The 15,279-nt window shown below is 50.8% G+C and overlaps 1 protein-coding gene across 1 annotated transcript in view; it reads right to left on the bottom strand.

Annotated features, from left to right (window-relative positions):
* Window positions 1-15,279, bottom strand: part of AACS (acetoacetyl-CoA synthetase) — a 57,728-nt gene that overhangs the window by 30,373 nt on the left and 12,076 nt on the right. The window contains exons 4-7 of the mRNA XM_055322027.1: window positions 10,757-10,870; window positions 7,372-7,469; window positions 1,699-1,813; window positions 1,406-1,487 (exon numbers count right to left, since the gene is read on the bottom strand). Of these exons, the coding sequence (XP_055178002.1) occupies window positions 1,406-1,487; window positions 1,699-1,813; window positions 7,372-7,469; window positions 10,757-10,870 (409 nt within the window). The remainder of the gene's footprint in view (window positions 1-1,405; window positions 1,488-1,698; window positions 1,814-7,371; window positions 7,470-10,756; window positions 10,871-15,279) is intronic.

Here is a 15,279-nt window from a genome sequence, read left to right as displayed (position 1 = left end):
TGGAACACACGCACATGTACAAAAGGGAAAAACTGTGCTGTTGTGAGTGGGAAGGCCTCTTAAGGATAAGAGGTCCTGTGAAGGAGGCACAGAGGTTTATAAAGAGCGTCCAGAATAATCTGACTCCAAGAAGTAAACAAACAAAGCCTTCTGCTCCAGAGTGTCAGGAAAATTATTCCCTGTGGAACCTTCTGGCAAACAAAAGCCCTGTTCCACCTCCACCTCCCATTCGAATCTCATTTACACAAAGTGCCCAATCTAATCGGACGCTTCACACAGAGAAAAACCTTTTCTTCCAAACAGCCTATAAATCACAGTAAATAGCAATTACTCTTGTTGCTCTTCTAAAAATGAAAATCCCAAAGGGCAGCCCCATGCCCACCCCAGGTCTCCAAGCCATAGTTTATCCATAGCATCCAGTAATCAAAGGACGAACAGCAGCGGAGGCCTAATTCCTAGAGCGGGCTAGAGGGAAATTTTTGCCTTTATCAGGCTAAATGAAGTGGCTAACGTGATTCTATAGGATGCTCCAATTTCACATCAATTGCTAATGAACACATTCAGAAGGATGAAAGCTGGGCCACTGTGGGGCCCCTGGCCTGTGTGTGCTATGGCCCCCAACAGAAAAGCAGGGGAGCCATGTTCATGGTGTGAACTGGAACCAGGGCTTGTCATCTGGCTGTAATTTATCAAGGTTGGCAGGGTTCCCACGGTCTAATGGACAACCCTGCACAGGTAAACACAACTGACCTCAGAACTCTCCTTCAATGACTGTTTCAAGAAAAAAGAGAGGGGTGTAACTCCAAGAATTTGGGGACAGATTCATCTTTGACCAAACCATAACCCACATCCTTGATTCCTATTCCTAAATAAATCATTCATAATTCTCTTTGGTACTTAAGGCATGTGATGTACCAACTTACAAATGTCAGAAAAACAGAGAAAGCTACTATTAGCAGTAAGGACAAAAAAAAGTCCTAAGAGAGAAATACATATACACATGTGAGCATATTTACATGTGCATATTCATGCATACATATATACACGCATATACATGCACCACACATGCGTGCACCTATGTGCACCTGCGTACACACAGAGCAGCAAATGTTAATTCTATTCCATCAGGGAGCTAGGCTTGACCTGACACTTGAAAGGGACAGCAGAGAGACTGACAGAGTATTCCTGGGGCACTCTCTCTGTTCCGCCCGCTAAGTCTCTGAGTGGCCTCGGGGGATTCCCTCTGGGGCCTGAGATGGCCAATTACAAAGTGTGGTTTTTAACCAAAACCTCCTGCGCCTCTAAAACGTTACGGCTCCAGTGAAAGGATTCTCAGAATCAACTACCAAGCGGGACTTCTGGTGGGTTCTGCATGGAACTAACAGTCAGCATGTGGCTGGCTTACCTATTCGGAATTTTGGAAATGTCTATCTTCTCTTTCGAGGAAATGTAAGGAATCAGCACCACTTTTTTCAAGTCAGGAAGTCCTGAAGAGAGGGGAAGAGGAACAGAGGCTTATAGGACACAACATACTTAGTGGTTGTATTTTTTACAAATCTAACACAACCGAAGGAGGGGCTTTACAGGGCTCTGTTGCTTGCGGTTCAGGGGCCCTTGTGACCCTGGGGCTCCTGGGCACCCCTCACCCAAACATCCTGCCCCCTGCTGTACCAGCTCAGACCCAGGAGAGCCACACACCTTTCACCACCTGCTGCAGCTTATCCATGTGGCTGTACTCTTTGCTGTTGTACACGACGGCCTCCACGGAAAAGATGAGCTTCGGCTGAATCTGAGAGAAGCGGTCCAGAACACCCTGTGAGTGGAAGGAAAGGGTTGTCGCATCAGTCATGCAAGAGGCAAAACCCCGCAGCAGCCAAAGGGTCTGCTTCAAGGGAAAGGAGACTCATTACTGACACACTAGCTTCATTCCTGTGTCCCTGTCACCTGAGGCCACTAAAGAAAGCCAAGCAAACCATGACTTGCACCTGAGAAGTGAACATCACTTCAAAGAAAACATCAACATAAGGAAATACCAAAGGACTTACAAACAGACACTGAAATAGCAAAATGCAAGTTAGTAAGATGGGGAAATTGTGAAGTGAGTCTTGACACTACCAGAAAGAACCCCCACCCTGTAGAAAGAGCCCTGAACATATCTCTCTAGCACATGAGATAAAAGACTTGCCTTTCAAAAAAAAGGAGAGGGGTCTAACTCCAAGAACCTGGGGACAAATTAAACTCTGACCAAACCATCACCCACTTCCTTAATTCCTATTCCAAAATAAACCACTCCCAATACTATACAGCACCGCAAAAACACTTCCATATTTTGGTTCTCTTCTAATCCTCAATTAAAGAGGTACGTGAATCTCCAAATGGTACTTTTTCCCAATGAAACGCACAGCCCTATAAACATGTATGCTAGTAATTAGCCTCCACTTAAAAGGCAGGCTCAGGGCGCCTGGGGGGCTCAGGCAGTTAAGCATCCGACTCATGGTTTCAGCTCAGGTTGTGATCTTATGGGTCATGTCAGGCTCTATGTTCAGCCGGGAGTCTGCTGGAGATTTCCTCTCTCCTTCTCTCTCTGCTTCTCCTCCCATGCACACACGTGAATGCTCACACGCTGTCTCTCAAATAAATAAATCTTTTAAAAAATAAATAAAAATAAAAGGCAGGCTCACCACACTGTCTGTTTATACCACACGTGGAATTTGCCATCCTGCCAAGCACATCTCTCTCTCTGAAAGAAGCCATGCCTCCCATGCAGGTAACAGTTTGCTTCTGGAACTGACATGAACTGATGCGAACTGACAGGTGTAGCCTCCCACTGACATGCTCAGTACAACCTGAGTGTTCTCCCAGAGGTGACAGGTAAAAGCACTCCCAGTCAGGTCTCCCTGAAGTTCAGACCTGAGTGGAGCCCTCTTCATCCACAAACATGGCACCTGGGGATACCTGGAGGCTTCAGCCAGTTAAGCATCTGCCTTGGGCTCAGGTCATGATCTCAGGGTCCTGGGATGGAGCCCACATCTGGCTCCCTGCTCGGCAGGGAGTCATCTGCTTCTTCCTCTCCCTCTGCTTCCCACCACCTGGCTTATTATGATCTCTCACTCTCTCTCTCAAATAAATAAATAAAATCTTTTAAAAAGCAAACACAACACCTGAGAAGGCACCACCCAGAATGGCCCTTCCATTCCCTTGTACATCGGTCCAAGGCCAGGGTTTATAATCAACACCCAGATTACTCTAAGAACACAAGCTGTGAAGCCACGATTTCCTAAGAAAAATCCCAGTCTTTGACATCACAGGGAGATGGGAAGCAAAAGGGAGAGGCATAAAGACTGGGCAGCTCGTCCATGCATGTGATGGGAAGAGCTACACTGAAGATTCGTGAGAATCACCAGGACAACCATGAGGCTGAAAAAAGTCACAGCGGTGATGTACAAACTCAATACAGCAAAATAAATTGTACTCTTAAAGCTCAGGATTCCAAGATGGGCTGAGAGCTGCTGGTTTATCTGGGAAAGAAATTTTTGCCAATAAAAATCCCGGAACAGGTACTGAGTGCTGTGTACTAGGCCCCACTCAGGCTTGCTATAGGCCCCCCCACATTTGGCCTGCACAACCCCTGGGGCAGGGCAGTAATATATACTCCACATCCTCGAGGCAGTACTGCCAGGGTGAGTAACATGCCCAGCATCCACAAGCAGCCAGGGGTGGAGCTGGGGCTACAGGCTGGTACACTTAACTGGTGGGGCTGTGACCACTTGGGAAGACCAGAGGAAACCAGAGGGCAGCAGAAGAAAACAGGGCTGGATCCTCTGCTGACCAAAGCAGCAGAAGGAAGAGGGAAGCACCAGCCAGAGCAACCCAGAGAGCGCCAGGGGGGGCACCTCTCCTGGGCAGCGCTGGGCGGGAGGGGAGAGGCTGTTCCCAGGCAGAGGGCACCACTGGCAATGCTCAGGGAAGGGAAAGGCCAGAAGGACAGCCCTGGATTGGGAGGGGTTGCCCAGAGCTGGACTGGGAGAGCCTGGAAGGCAGCAGAAACATCTATAGAACATCTAGCATCTGTCCTGCTCTCCCCTATGCAAGGTGACAACAAACCCAGGATGAAAGGACACAGCCCGCCAGGGGCTGGGGCTCAGACATCACAGAGCTCTCAGCCATGGTGACAGCCAACCCACAGCAAATACCACAGTGCTTCAGAACCAGAGGTCTGGGCTCTGGCCACACACAAACTCAGAGGCCCCAGGTGGAGGCTGTCCTGGCTGATGAAGCACAGGTCAAGATCTCTGAGCATCTAGGGCAGCCCCGGTGGCGCAGCGGTTTGGCGCCACCTGCAGCCCAGGGTGTGATCCTGGAGACCCAGGATCGAGTCCCACATCAGGCTCCCTGCATGGAGCCTGCTTCTCCCTCTGCCTGTGTCTCTGCCTCTCTCTTCGCTCTCTCTGAATGAATAAATAAATAAATCTTTAAAAAAAAAAAAAGATCTCTGAGCATCTAAAACCAGCTGTTGGCCAGTCCAGGAGAGCCGCTCGGCCACCACCACCTTCACTCTGCAGTGAGACAGGCGCAACTGTGATGGTACATCTGACCTGAATAGAGTGCTGGGCCACCGATCGGGCGTTGACACCAGCAGCCTGTGTAGAATCCTGTGGACAGCCAGCCAGGGCAGGGACAGCTGCCCTATTTATGTGCATGCATACCACGATCTGAAAACGTTCTGAGGGTGCAGGCGCGGCTCTCAGATGTGTGAATGTCAGAGGCTGGACTCCCTGAATCTTTTTTAAAAAGCTACCAACTCAAAGGTAAACAAAGAAGTTTCCCAGAGTGAAGCATCTTAGTGGAAAGGCATCTGGCCCTGTCATTTCCTGACCACGAGAAGCACTCTCCTGAGGCTCAGGCCATCAGGCAAGAAGGATTCCCCAGGACCCAGCATTCTTAAGGCTGTGGAGAGAGTGGGGCCACGCTGCCATCTAGTGCACACCAGCATCTGCAGAGCAGCCTGGAGAGGCATCTGGTGGTGACACTCTGCACGGGGCAATGACCCACGACAGCAGCCAAGTGGGAGGTGGCTGGACACCTGCCTCCATCGTACCCCTTTCCACCCAGTACCCAGAGACACAACACACCATCAGGGCAATCAGGAGCTCTGTTCTCTGTGAAGTGCCCACATTCCAGCCCTAGAAAGTTATGACCACCCCCTGGTCCACATATAGCTCTCCCAACATCTAGCTCTAAAGCTCTGATGTCACTCAAAAACACTCCCTCTTTGGGGTATTGGGTTGTTGTTTTTTTTAAAGACTTATTTATTCATGAGAAACACAGAGAGAGGCAGAGACACAGGCAGAGGGAGAAGCAGGCTCCCTGTGGGGAGCCCCATGTGGGACTCGATCCCAGGACCCCAGGATCATGACCTGAGCCCAAGGCAGATGCTCAACCACTGAGCCATCCAGGTGCCCCTTGGGCTTTTTTAGTAAACATTTTATTTATTTACCAGAGAGAGAGAGTGCACACACACACACACACACACACACACACAGGCAGGGGGAGTGGTAGGCAGAGGGAGAAGTAGACCCCCCGCTGAGCAGGGAACCCAATATGGGGCTCCATCCCAGGACCCAGGGATCATGACCTGAGCCGAAGGCAGATGCTTAACCGACTAAGGCGCCCCAGCACCCACCTCTTTGATAACAGGCTAACACATACTGACCTTGATGGGTGTGTCCAGTGCTGCCACCAACTGAACACAAGCATTAATCCTGTGGTCCTTACTGGCTCCCCATAGCATGTATTGAGGACACAGCCAGGAAACAATAAAGCCAGACCTGAACCCAGGCAGGAACCACCACACCACACTGTGCTCCCAGCCCTGCTTCTGAGCAACACAGCCAAAAGGCTGATGAGGATCTGAGGTTAACAGTGCCCAGGATCCCAGCCCCAGCCTCCTGGGACCCTCCTGTGAGGATGCCGCTGGCCCCAACAGCTCACCCGGCCTTGCTGAGAGCCTGGGGTACTGGGCAGGCCACATGGAGAGTTCCCATCTCGGAGCAGTCCTTGCTGATCCAGAGAGGTCCTCAATGGGACAACCAGGCATAGCCAGGGGAAAGCCCCAGAAGAAAAACCATGGCCAAGCAGTGAGGTCTAGGGCAGCCACTCCTCCCTGAACTTAGCAGAGCCCTCACCCCAGACTCAGCCAATCACATCACTTCTCCAGGCCCCTGTGCCAGAGAAGCATGTCTGTCCCTCCTTTGCATGGTGTGGGGGAAATGAGACATACCTAGACCACCTTCACCAGAACAGCAAGCCTCAAGGTAAATGTGGGCTTCAAGCTCATACACAGAAACCTACCCTGCAGCCGAGACACACGCTAACCACAAATCACTGAGCCCCAACATCGCTAGTGGCCGAGCCTGCAGCCAAGGGGTGCCAACCACAGGCCTGAGCCTCCCATGCTCATCTCGTGGCCCTCTCTCTTCCCATGGCCCCTGTTTCATACGTGAAGAGAAACAGTTCACCTAGGGGTGCACCATCAGCAAGGCCTGGTCAACCTTCAGCCGCTGGGCTGCGCTGTCCAGTGCCCGGAGCAGGGGCCGTGCCAGGAAGAGTGGCCAGGGTCATGGATGCCCACTGTGCCCTTTAAGGGGTCTGTCCTTGCGGCTCCCAAGGGACCTGCCTCCCCAAGGCTCCGCAACCATGAAAGGTCCCCGGCCCCAGGGAACTCCTATTCGGCTGCTTCTTTGTCCTGCACACTGGGATTGAGCACATGCTTCCTGCCCCCACCTGGGTCACTCAGCAGCTGGCTGCACCCCAGGTCCTAGGTCCCCTTGGACCTGCCCTCCTCCCACACACAGCACAGATCCAAAGTAAGAGATCAGAAATGGCAGGGATGGACCCAAGTGCACAGAGGCCTCAGGGGAACTTCTGTGAACAAGGCCAGATGACCATCTAAAGAATACAAACATGAGAAAATCTCCTGTGGTCACAGATCCAAGGAGAGATGACCAAGCACCTCCAGCTAGATCTCCACGTGCCATCTGTCACTTGAACACACGCTCACGCAGTCCCTACACATGGACAAAACATTAGTAACAGTAGAAAGAAAAAGGTTTCATTTGTCTTTAGATTTAAAAACAAGACTCAGCTCCTCTGGCTCCTTCTCTTCCATCATTCTCATGTCACTGGCTGGTGAGGTGGGAGGCCATCATGACAATGTCTCCCTCCAGCCCTGCCAATCCTGCACCACAGCTGTCCACACCCCTACCCAAGACGTCAGGTGGCAGAGCCTGCCCTGGCAGAAATCACACGGGAATGTTTCCACTGCAGTGGCCACCCACCCACGTTGGCCCCTCAGTGGGGACCCCTACTTACGTTCACACCAAAGTCTGGGGATGTGGAACTCCAGACCGCACCGATGCTCGCCGCAGCCAGCATGGCCTCCACAGCATGCACACCGTTGGGTAAATAACCTGTAATCAGTCCAGGGAGAAAGACTTGGATTTGGGGTATGTTGGATGCGATGGACTTCTAAAAGGTTCTACTGACAGCCAGGGCAGGAGTGCGGAGAGGGGCTGGCTCTGGCCAGTCCAAGGAGCATGACCAGCCCCACCTCACCCCGATGCCTTGACATCTCCCACTCAGAAGGTCCCTCCACTTACTGCCAGCCTATCCACGTCCTACTGTCACCCCCTCTGACCCACTCCAACCAGAGTGATCCCTGCAGCCCTTATAGGATCCGGCCCCAGCCTCCTCTCTCTCTCTGTTCCACCTCCCACTCTGAGCTCAGTAACAACAGCCTTCTTTCAGTTCTCCAGTTGTTCTAAGCATCCCCTGCCCCAGGGCCTTTGCACAGGCTATCTACTGTGCCTGAACATGCTTCCACACACTTGCTTACCTGACTGCAAACTCATCATTCAACTCTTAATACAAATGAAACTTTCCCAGAGACACCTTCTCCAAGGCCACCTGATAAACTCAGGTTCGCTGGCCAGTCCCCACAAAGCATACTCTATTTCTCCTGACCAAATTAACCTTAATAACCACCTACATCTACTAATCATAATTGGCAATTTCATATCTGGTTCTCATGTGAGGGCAGGGCCTTTGCCTGTTTTGTTATTTGCTTTACCAAATGCCTTTTACTATGCCCTGCATATCAAGGCCCTGAGATGTTGGTGAGCTGGCTGGCTGGAAGATGGATGGATGGATGGATGGATGGATGGATGGATGGAAAGACAGGTAGACAGATGGAAAGACAGGTGGACAGATGCAGGGGCAAAGGAGAGGCAGTAGGGGAATGAAGACTATGAGCAGGGCAATCAGTCACAAGACCTAAAAAAGCCTGTAAGGGGCAGAGAAGCACCACAGACCCTCCATCTGGCAAGAGGCTGGGCTTTTCTGACAAGAGACACAGGGAGTCTTTGTGGCCAGAGGGACTGCAGTCAATTACACAGATCATCCTAAATGTTTCAGAGGAAAGGAGCAGGCACGAGGCATCGGGGCACAGGGGGCCATGGCCCAGTGCTCCCCCACATAGCTCCCCCAGTGGCCACAGAAGCTCCACAGCCCCAGGGCCCTGAGCGTAGCTCTCACTCTTGCTTCCCTCCCTGCTGCTCTCAGGTGCCTCTTGACCACAGCACTCAGGACTTCCGTTCCTTCAGGTTGGCCGTATCTCCCTGCTGAGTCAGGAGTGTCCACGAGGGCAGGGCTCAGCCCAGGGCTGCACCCAGTGCCTGGCACCAACAGGCCCATGGATGTCAGCTGAGCTTACTGTGTAAATTGCAGTGTTCCCCGAGGCAGGACAGGACCCCGTCCCAGGAGGCTGCATACCCAGACTTGGTGGACACGGACAGAGGACCGGGAGATGAGCACATCACAGAAAAGAGAAGCCCCCCTTCCACAACCCCAGTGCAGTCTCTGAAGCCCCTCGAGCATCTCCCCATGTCCTCCCCACCTGGGGAGTCACTCCCTCTCACCCTCTTCAAGGAAACACAGCCCCCATCCTGGAACTATGGTCAGGTCACATTAGTGTCCACACTGTAACACTCACAAGGGCAGATCACCGGGCACTAGCCTGACTTCGCAGAGTCGGGGCATCACCCAAGAAAACACAGCCCAGAGGGAGTCTCGGCCATCTGCCCTGACATACCCGGTTCTCCACTTCTCCCTCTCTCAGAAAACATTTGCCTCAAAAGAGATTTTTTATAAAAAATGAAAATTGGAAGAAGGATCTCCTGAATTCCTTTTCTAGGAAAGGGTAGATTAAATTGAAAGAACCCCAAATATCGAGGCTTAGCCTACACCCTGCCTGCCATGACCACGGGCCCTGCACCAACATTTGCTCACTCCATGTCGATCCTCCAGCCTCCCTCCAAGATGCAGCTGCAAACAGAAGACAAGCACCTGTCCTCCAGGATAGGACAGACAGATGTGCATGTATGCACACAAAAAAATCCCAAGATTTCAGGCAGTCAGTAAAGACAACAAAAGAACACAAAGCATGGTGTGGGGATAGAGTGGTGCTGGTTTGCCATGGGACAGCAGGGACCCTGCTGAGATGAGCAACCACAGAAAGACCCCAGGGAGGGCTAAGACAGGAGGCAGCTAGGTGTGTCCCTCACTATCTGGTTCCTTCTAGTCAACTAACACATGAGCAGGGACTCCGTGCCCAGCTGTCATCAGAGGAGACCCGGGTACAGGCCTTTACTCAGTTTACACACGATAAGGCCGCCCTCTTCGCAAACACACACTGAATGCCAGCTTGCGGTGAGCTCCCCCAGGAGAGGCACAGCAGCGGCTCCTCCTCCTGCCACCCTTGCCCTGTGGCCCCGGTCCCACCACCACAGGGCGGGGGAGGCGGCCTAGCACCCTGATCACAGGCTTGTGTGGAAGATAAGTCTTCTTATCGCCCCCCTGCTTGCCCCTGGGGACACACCTACCCACATCAAAGTTAATTGCAGTTCCCTACAATGGAGAACAGCCCTACATTCAAGCCTTTAAACTTTCTCCAGAAGTCTAAGTGAAAAGAAAACTGTAGGGGCACCTGGGTGGCTCAGCGGTTCAACGTCTGCCTTTGGCTCAAATGGTGGTCCTGGGGTCCTGGGATCAGGTCCCACATCGGGCTCCCTATAGGGAGCCCGCTTCTCCCTCTACCTATGTCTCTGCCCCTCTCTGCGTCTCTCATAAATAAATAAATACAATCTTCAAAAAAAAAAAAAAAAGAAAGAAAAGAAAAGGAAAGAAAAGAAAAGAGAAAAGAAAAGAAAAGAAAAGAAAAGAAAAGAAAAGAAAAGAAAAGAAAAAAGAAAAAAGGAAAGAGAAAACCTGAATCATTCTAGGTGGGAAATGGTGACTCACCACCTAGATTAGGAGAGAACAAAGGAAGGCAGGGACTGGGGAGGGAGAAAGAGCCAGGCCTCCCCTTCACATCTCAGGACTCCAACCCTGGTTCCTCACAGACAGTCCTTGCCAGCCACATCACCTGCTCTGCACACCCAGCCCACTGTACCTGTCACCCCTGTAGGTACCCTGCACCCACAAGCCTCAGGGCCTTTGCACAGACCTTCCCTGCTGCCCGACTGCCCTGCCCTCTCCCTGCACCACGACCTTCCTTCTTCATCTAGCCTCCATGGAATGTAGACCACTAAAGTCCCACGAGGCTGCATGTAATCTGCCATCTTGTCCAGAAGTTGCCTCCAAGCCAGTCACTCTGCCTCAGCCTCCCCACCCAACCACAACCAGAACCAAAAACACTTACCAACCACCCGGTCTCCTTGTTTCACACCCATTTTCCGCATTGCTGCTGCAAACAAAGCCACTTGTTGCCGCAGTTCTTCAAACGTCACCTTCACAATTTCCTCTTTGCCTTCCCCTGGGGAGAAAAGAGACAGACGGTAGAGACAACCCTAAAGAAAGGTTCTGAATCACAGACAAGGAGGAAAGCTTGCACAGTTTAAACGCAGTATAGAAACGCGTGCCCAGAAATGTCATACAGACATGGGTTGACTCAACTTCTTGGAAAAGAAGGTATATGTGTGTGTGTGGAAGTTAGCCTAAGACAACAGAATGATCAACCTCACTATCGAAGAAACGTGCATGCATGACAACAGTGAGATACGAATTTCCACCTAACAGGTGGCAACAGTGGGAAAGGATGGTGTGCCAGTGGCCTCCACAACAGCCCCAGTGAACCATGCCCATGGCACTCCTGATCTTGTGTGGGTCTGCCCACGCTGAAGCAGCCTGAGCCAGGTAACCAATATGACATGGGAGATGACAGTGACTTCAGAGCTTGATCACAGAAGACACAGCAGCTTCCACTTAGCTCACTCGAGAAGATCCTGCTGCCACACAGTGAGAAACTGAGGCCTCCTGCCGACAGCCATGAGAGTACGCCATCTTGGATGTGGATTGGCCCATCTTGGTCGATCCTTCCGATGATGCAGCCCCTGCCAACATCCTCACTGCAACTTTATGAGCGGCTCCCAAGCCAGAACAATCTAGCTAAGCCCATTCTGAGTGTACAACCCACAGAAACTGTGAGACACTAAGGGTTTAGGATTTTAAGCCAGGGTTTATGGGTAATTTGCTACATAGCAACAGAAAATGAGTATGACCAGGGCACCTGGATGGCTCAGTTGGTTGATCCTCCAACTCTTGATTTTGGCTCAGGTCATGATCTCAGGGTCCTGGGACTGAGCCCCATGTCAGGCTCCATGATCAGCACAGAGTCAGCTCAGGAATTTCCCTCTCCCTCTCCCCCTGCTTGTGCTCTCCCTCTCTCTCTCTCAAATAAATGTGTGTTGTTGTTGTTGTTTTTTAAAGAAAATGACTATGACCAGACTCGATGTTGCATGGGTGTGAGAAAACTATTTGAATATACTTTCTATGGCAGCCTGGGTGGCTCAGCAGTTTAGCACCACCTTCAGCCCAGGGCCTGATCCTAGAGACCCGGGATCAAGTCCCACATCAGGCTCCCTGCATGGAGCCTGGTTCTCTCTCTGCCTGTGTGTGTGTGTCTCTCTCTCTCGTGAATAAATAAATAAAAATCTTAAAAAAAAAAAAAAGAAAAAGAAAAGAAATGAGGGGGGGGAGAAAAAAAAGAAAAATGAATATACTTTATAAGGGAAAGACATTATTCCTCTGACCATTACCTTTTTCTTTTCTTTTCCTTTTTAAAAAGATTTTATTTATTTATTTATCCATGAAAGACACAGAGAGAGGCAGAGACATAGGCAGAGGGAGAAGCAGGCTCCCTGTGCTCCATACAGGGAGCCTGATGTTGGACTCGATCCCGAAATTCCAGGATCACGCCCTGAGCCAAAGGCAGATGCTCAACCACCGAGCCACCCAGGTGCCCTTGACCATTACCTTTGATGCGAGTATTTTATTCCTGACTGCTAATTGCTGTTCGATTCTACAACACAAAGCATCACTTCTCCAAAGTGAATAAACATCCTGATTTCTCTTTGGTGTAAATCTGGCTTTTCCCATTTCCTTAAAGTTACACATACCTACCTCTGGTTCCTTTCTCTCCTCACTGGGCAGCCTCACAATTACCTCTCCCACATTCTCAATCTCTCATATGATTTCCTACCTCAGAAAAACACTCAGCAACCTGAAACCCACTGTTCAAAGACAAAATGTGCCATGCAGGAAGCTGTCCTTGGAACTGCATCACTATGGGGCTGATGCATACTGCTTTGCTCTGCTCGCTGGAGCACGAAGGCACCAGTGAACGCTTTCCTTTGGCGGCACCTCGTGGCCTTGCCTGGGATCATATCTAGGAGGTAAGGAGTCGGCTGAGGGTGCCTGAGCACCTGCATGCAGGGGACAGTAGGAATGGAGGAAACAAAACACAGTGACCTTAGAGTCCCCAAGCCGATAACCAACCGATCTAGGACTCTGCTTAAGAAGGTACCCTATCTGTAAAGTATGTTTGATCCCCAGCTTGAGGGCACTTATTTCCATGGCAAATACAAGGGGGGGGCTCACTAAAAGAAGGAGCTCACATATCTAAAGAGAGGGAATGGTGGGAGAAGGAGGGAGGAAGAAGTGTGGAAAAGACACAGCACACCCGGAATTACCACCACACCTCCCTCACCCGCACTCAAGACACAGCCAGGTTTAAGGTTACAGGGTCTAAGGGCAACCTGGGTGGCTCAGTGGTTGAGCATCTGCCTTTGGCTCAGGTCGTGATCTTGGGGTCCTGGGATCCAGTTCCACATCAGGCTCCCCTCAGGAAGCCTGCTTCTCTCTCTGCCTATGTCTCTGCCTCTCTCTTTGTGTGTCTCTCATGAAAAAATAAATAAAATCTCAAAAGAAAAAAAAAGGAGGGGGGGGACCAGGGTCTCGGTGCAGCCAATGTGCACATGAGGGAGAGAGAGTAAGAGCATGAATGTGCACAACCATGTCAGCCAACACCCAGCCACCCAGGACACTGATTTGTTTTACCACTAGCATTACCGGTCTTCAGGTTTTGCCAGAAGATTTACATCTGACCTTTCCCACTTTCCAAAGGGAGAAACCAGGATCTTAGGCGAGGCCTGAGGTGAAAGCGTGGATACCTCTGAGGGAGCAGGAAGAAGATAAAGGAGAGGCCTGGCATTCCCACTCCTCAGGTCATAAAATGCACCAAGCAGGGTTCACCAAGGGAGCCTAGTGCCTGGGACGGGACAGACCATGAAGGGTCTCTAGTGGGCAGACGGAACATGCTGGATCCATACAATAAAACATCTTCATGGGACATGAAGAGGAAGGAAGCGTCACTGGGACGCATTGCCAGCTGCCACAGTGTGGATGGACCTTGAAAGCACAAGGCCAAATGGGAAGGTACACACAAAAGGCCACACGGTGTGTGATTCCATATCTAGAAATGTCCTGAACAGGCAAATCCGTGGAGACGGAAGAGACTGATGGGTGCCAGGGGCTGTGGAGGAGTTTCCTTTTGGGATAACAGAGTCAGCAGGAACAAGACAGACAGGTTGTCAAGAACCCTGTGAATATGCTAAGAACCACTGGCCTATGCGATGTAAAGGTGTGGATGATTCTTGTGGATGAGGTCCCACTTGAAGGATGACTGCTCTCCCAGCCTCCACCACTCTCTGCCTCCCAGGGGCCGCGGCCATCAAGCACCTCCAGCCAGTTCCCTGCCTCATTCTCCTGTGACCAGGGTCATGTAGTCGGCATGCCCACACCGGTCACCACCAAAACCCTGGTGGTGAGGGGCACCTGGGTGGCTCAGTCAGTTAAGCACCTGCCTTTGGCTCAGGTCTTGATTGCAGGGTCCTGGGATCAAGTCCCACATCGGGCTCCCTGCTCAGCAGGGAGTCTGCCTCTCCCTCTCTGCCTCTCCCCCAGCCCATTCTCTCTCACACACTCTCTCTCAAATAAATAAATAAAAATCTCTAAAAAAAAAAAAAAAAAAAGAAAAAGAAAGAAACAAAGAAAGAAAAGAAAGAAAGAAAAGAAAGAAAAGAAAGAAAGAAAGAAAAGAAAGAAAGAAAGAAAGAAAGAAACGAAACGAAACCCTGGTGTAAACCAACTCCTATTATAACCTAAAGAGTATAAGGAACCCCGGGCAAATGTCCTTCATTCATTTTACAAAGCTAAGGCTTAGCCTGCATTTACCACACCTGACCTATGGGACACCACAGCTTAGCCTGGCCCACCTAATTCGTGCTCAGATCACCGACGTGAGCTCCTGTTGGGCAAAATCATCTACCACAAAGCCTATTTTATAAGTGTTGACTCCCATGTAATTTACTGAGGACCGCATGGACACTGACAAACAGAATGGCTGTGTGGGTGCAGGTGGCAGTCAGTGACCCTGGTGATTGCACGACTGACAGGGCACTACGTTCACTGCCCAGCATCATAGGAGAGAAAGGGACCACAGATCACGAGCCTGGGACAAGACAAATTCAAAATTCCAAGAATGCTTCCTACTAAATGTGTATCACCTTCACATCACCATCAAGTTGAACAGTTGTAAGTGGAACCATCCTAAGTCATGGACCTTCTGTATGTTTTTTATTTACTGTTCATCCCACTAGAATATCAGCCCCACGAGCACGGAGACCTCATCCGTCCTGTTGAACACCACATCCCCAGCACCTTGCGCTGAGGAGACGTTTGAGACAGATCCGAGAACACGTGAAAGACTGGATGGGTGGCCCTGCAAATACCTCCTTAAAGAGCAAGGGAGAGGCTCAGGTGTAATACCACCCCAAGGCTGCTTCTGCACTCAGCCCAAACTGCATCCCAGCTAAGAACCGAGGA

Source organism: Nyctereutes procyonoides, unplaced genomic scaffold (assembly GCF_905146905.1).
Source record: "Nyctereutes procyonoides isolate TBG_1078 unplaced genomic scaffold, NYPRO_anot_genome, whole genome shotgun sequence".
NCBI classification, from domain to species: domain Eukaryota; kingdom Metazoa; phylum Chordata; class Mammalia; order Carnivora; family Canidae; genus Nyctereutes; species Nyctereutes procyonoides.
Note: the sequence above shows the minus strand (reverse complement) of the source record. Positions and strands in the feature narration are given on the sequence as shown.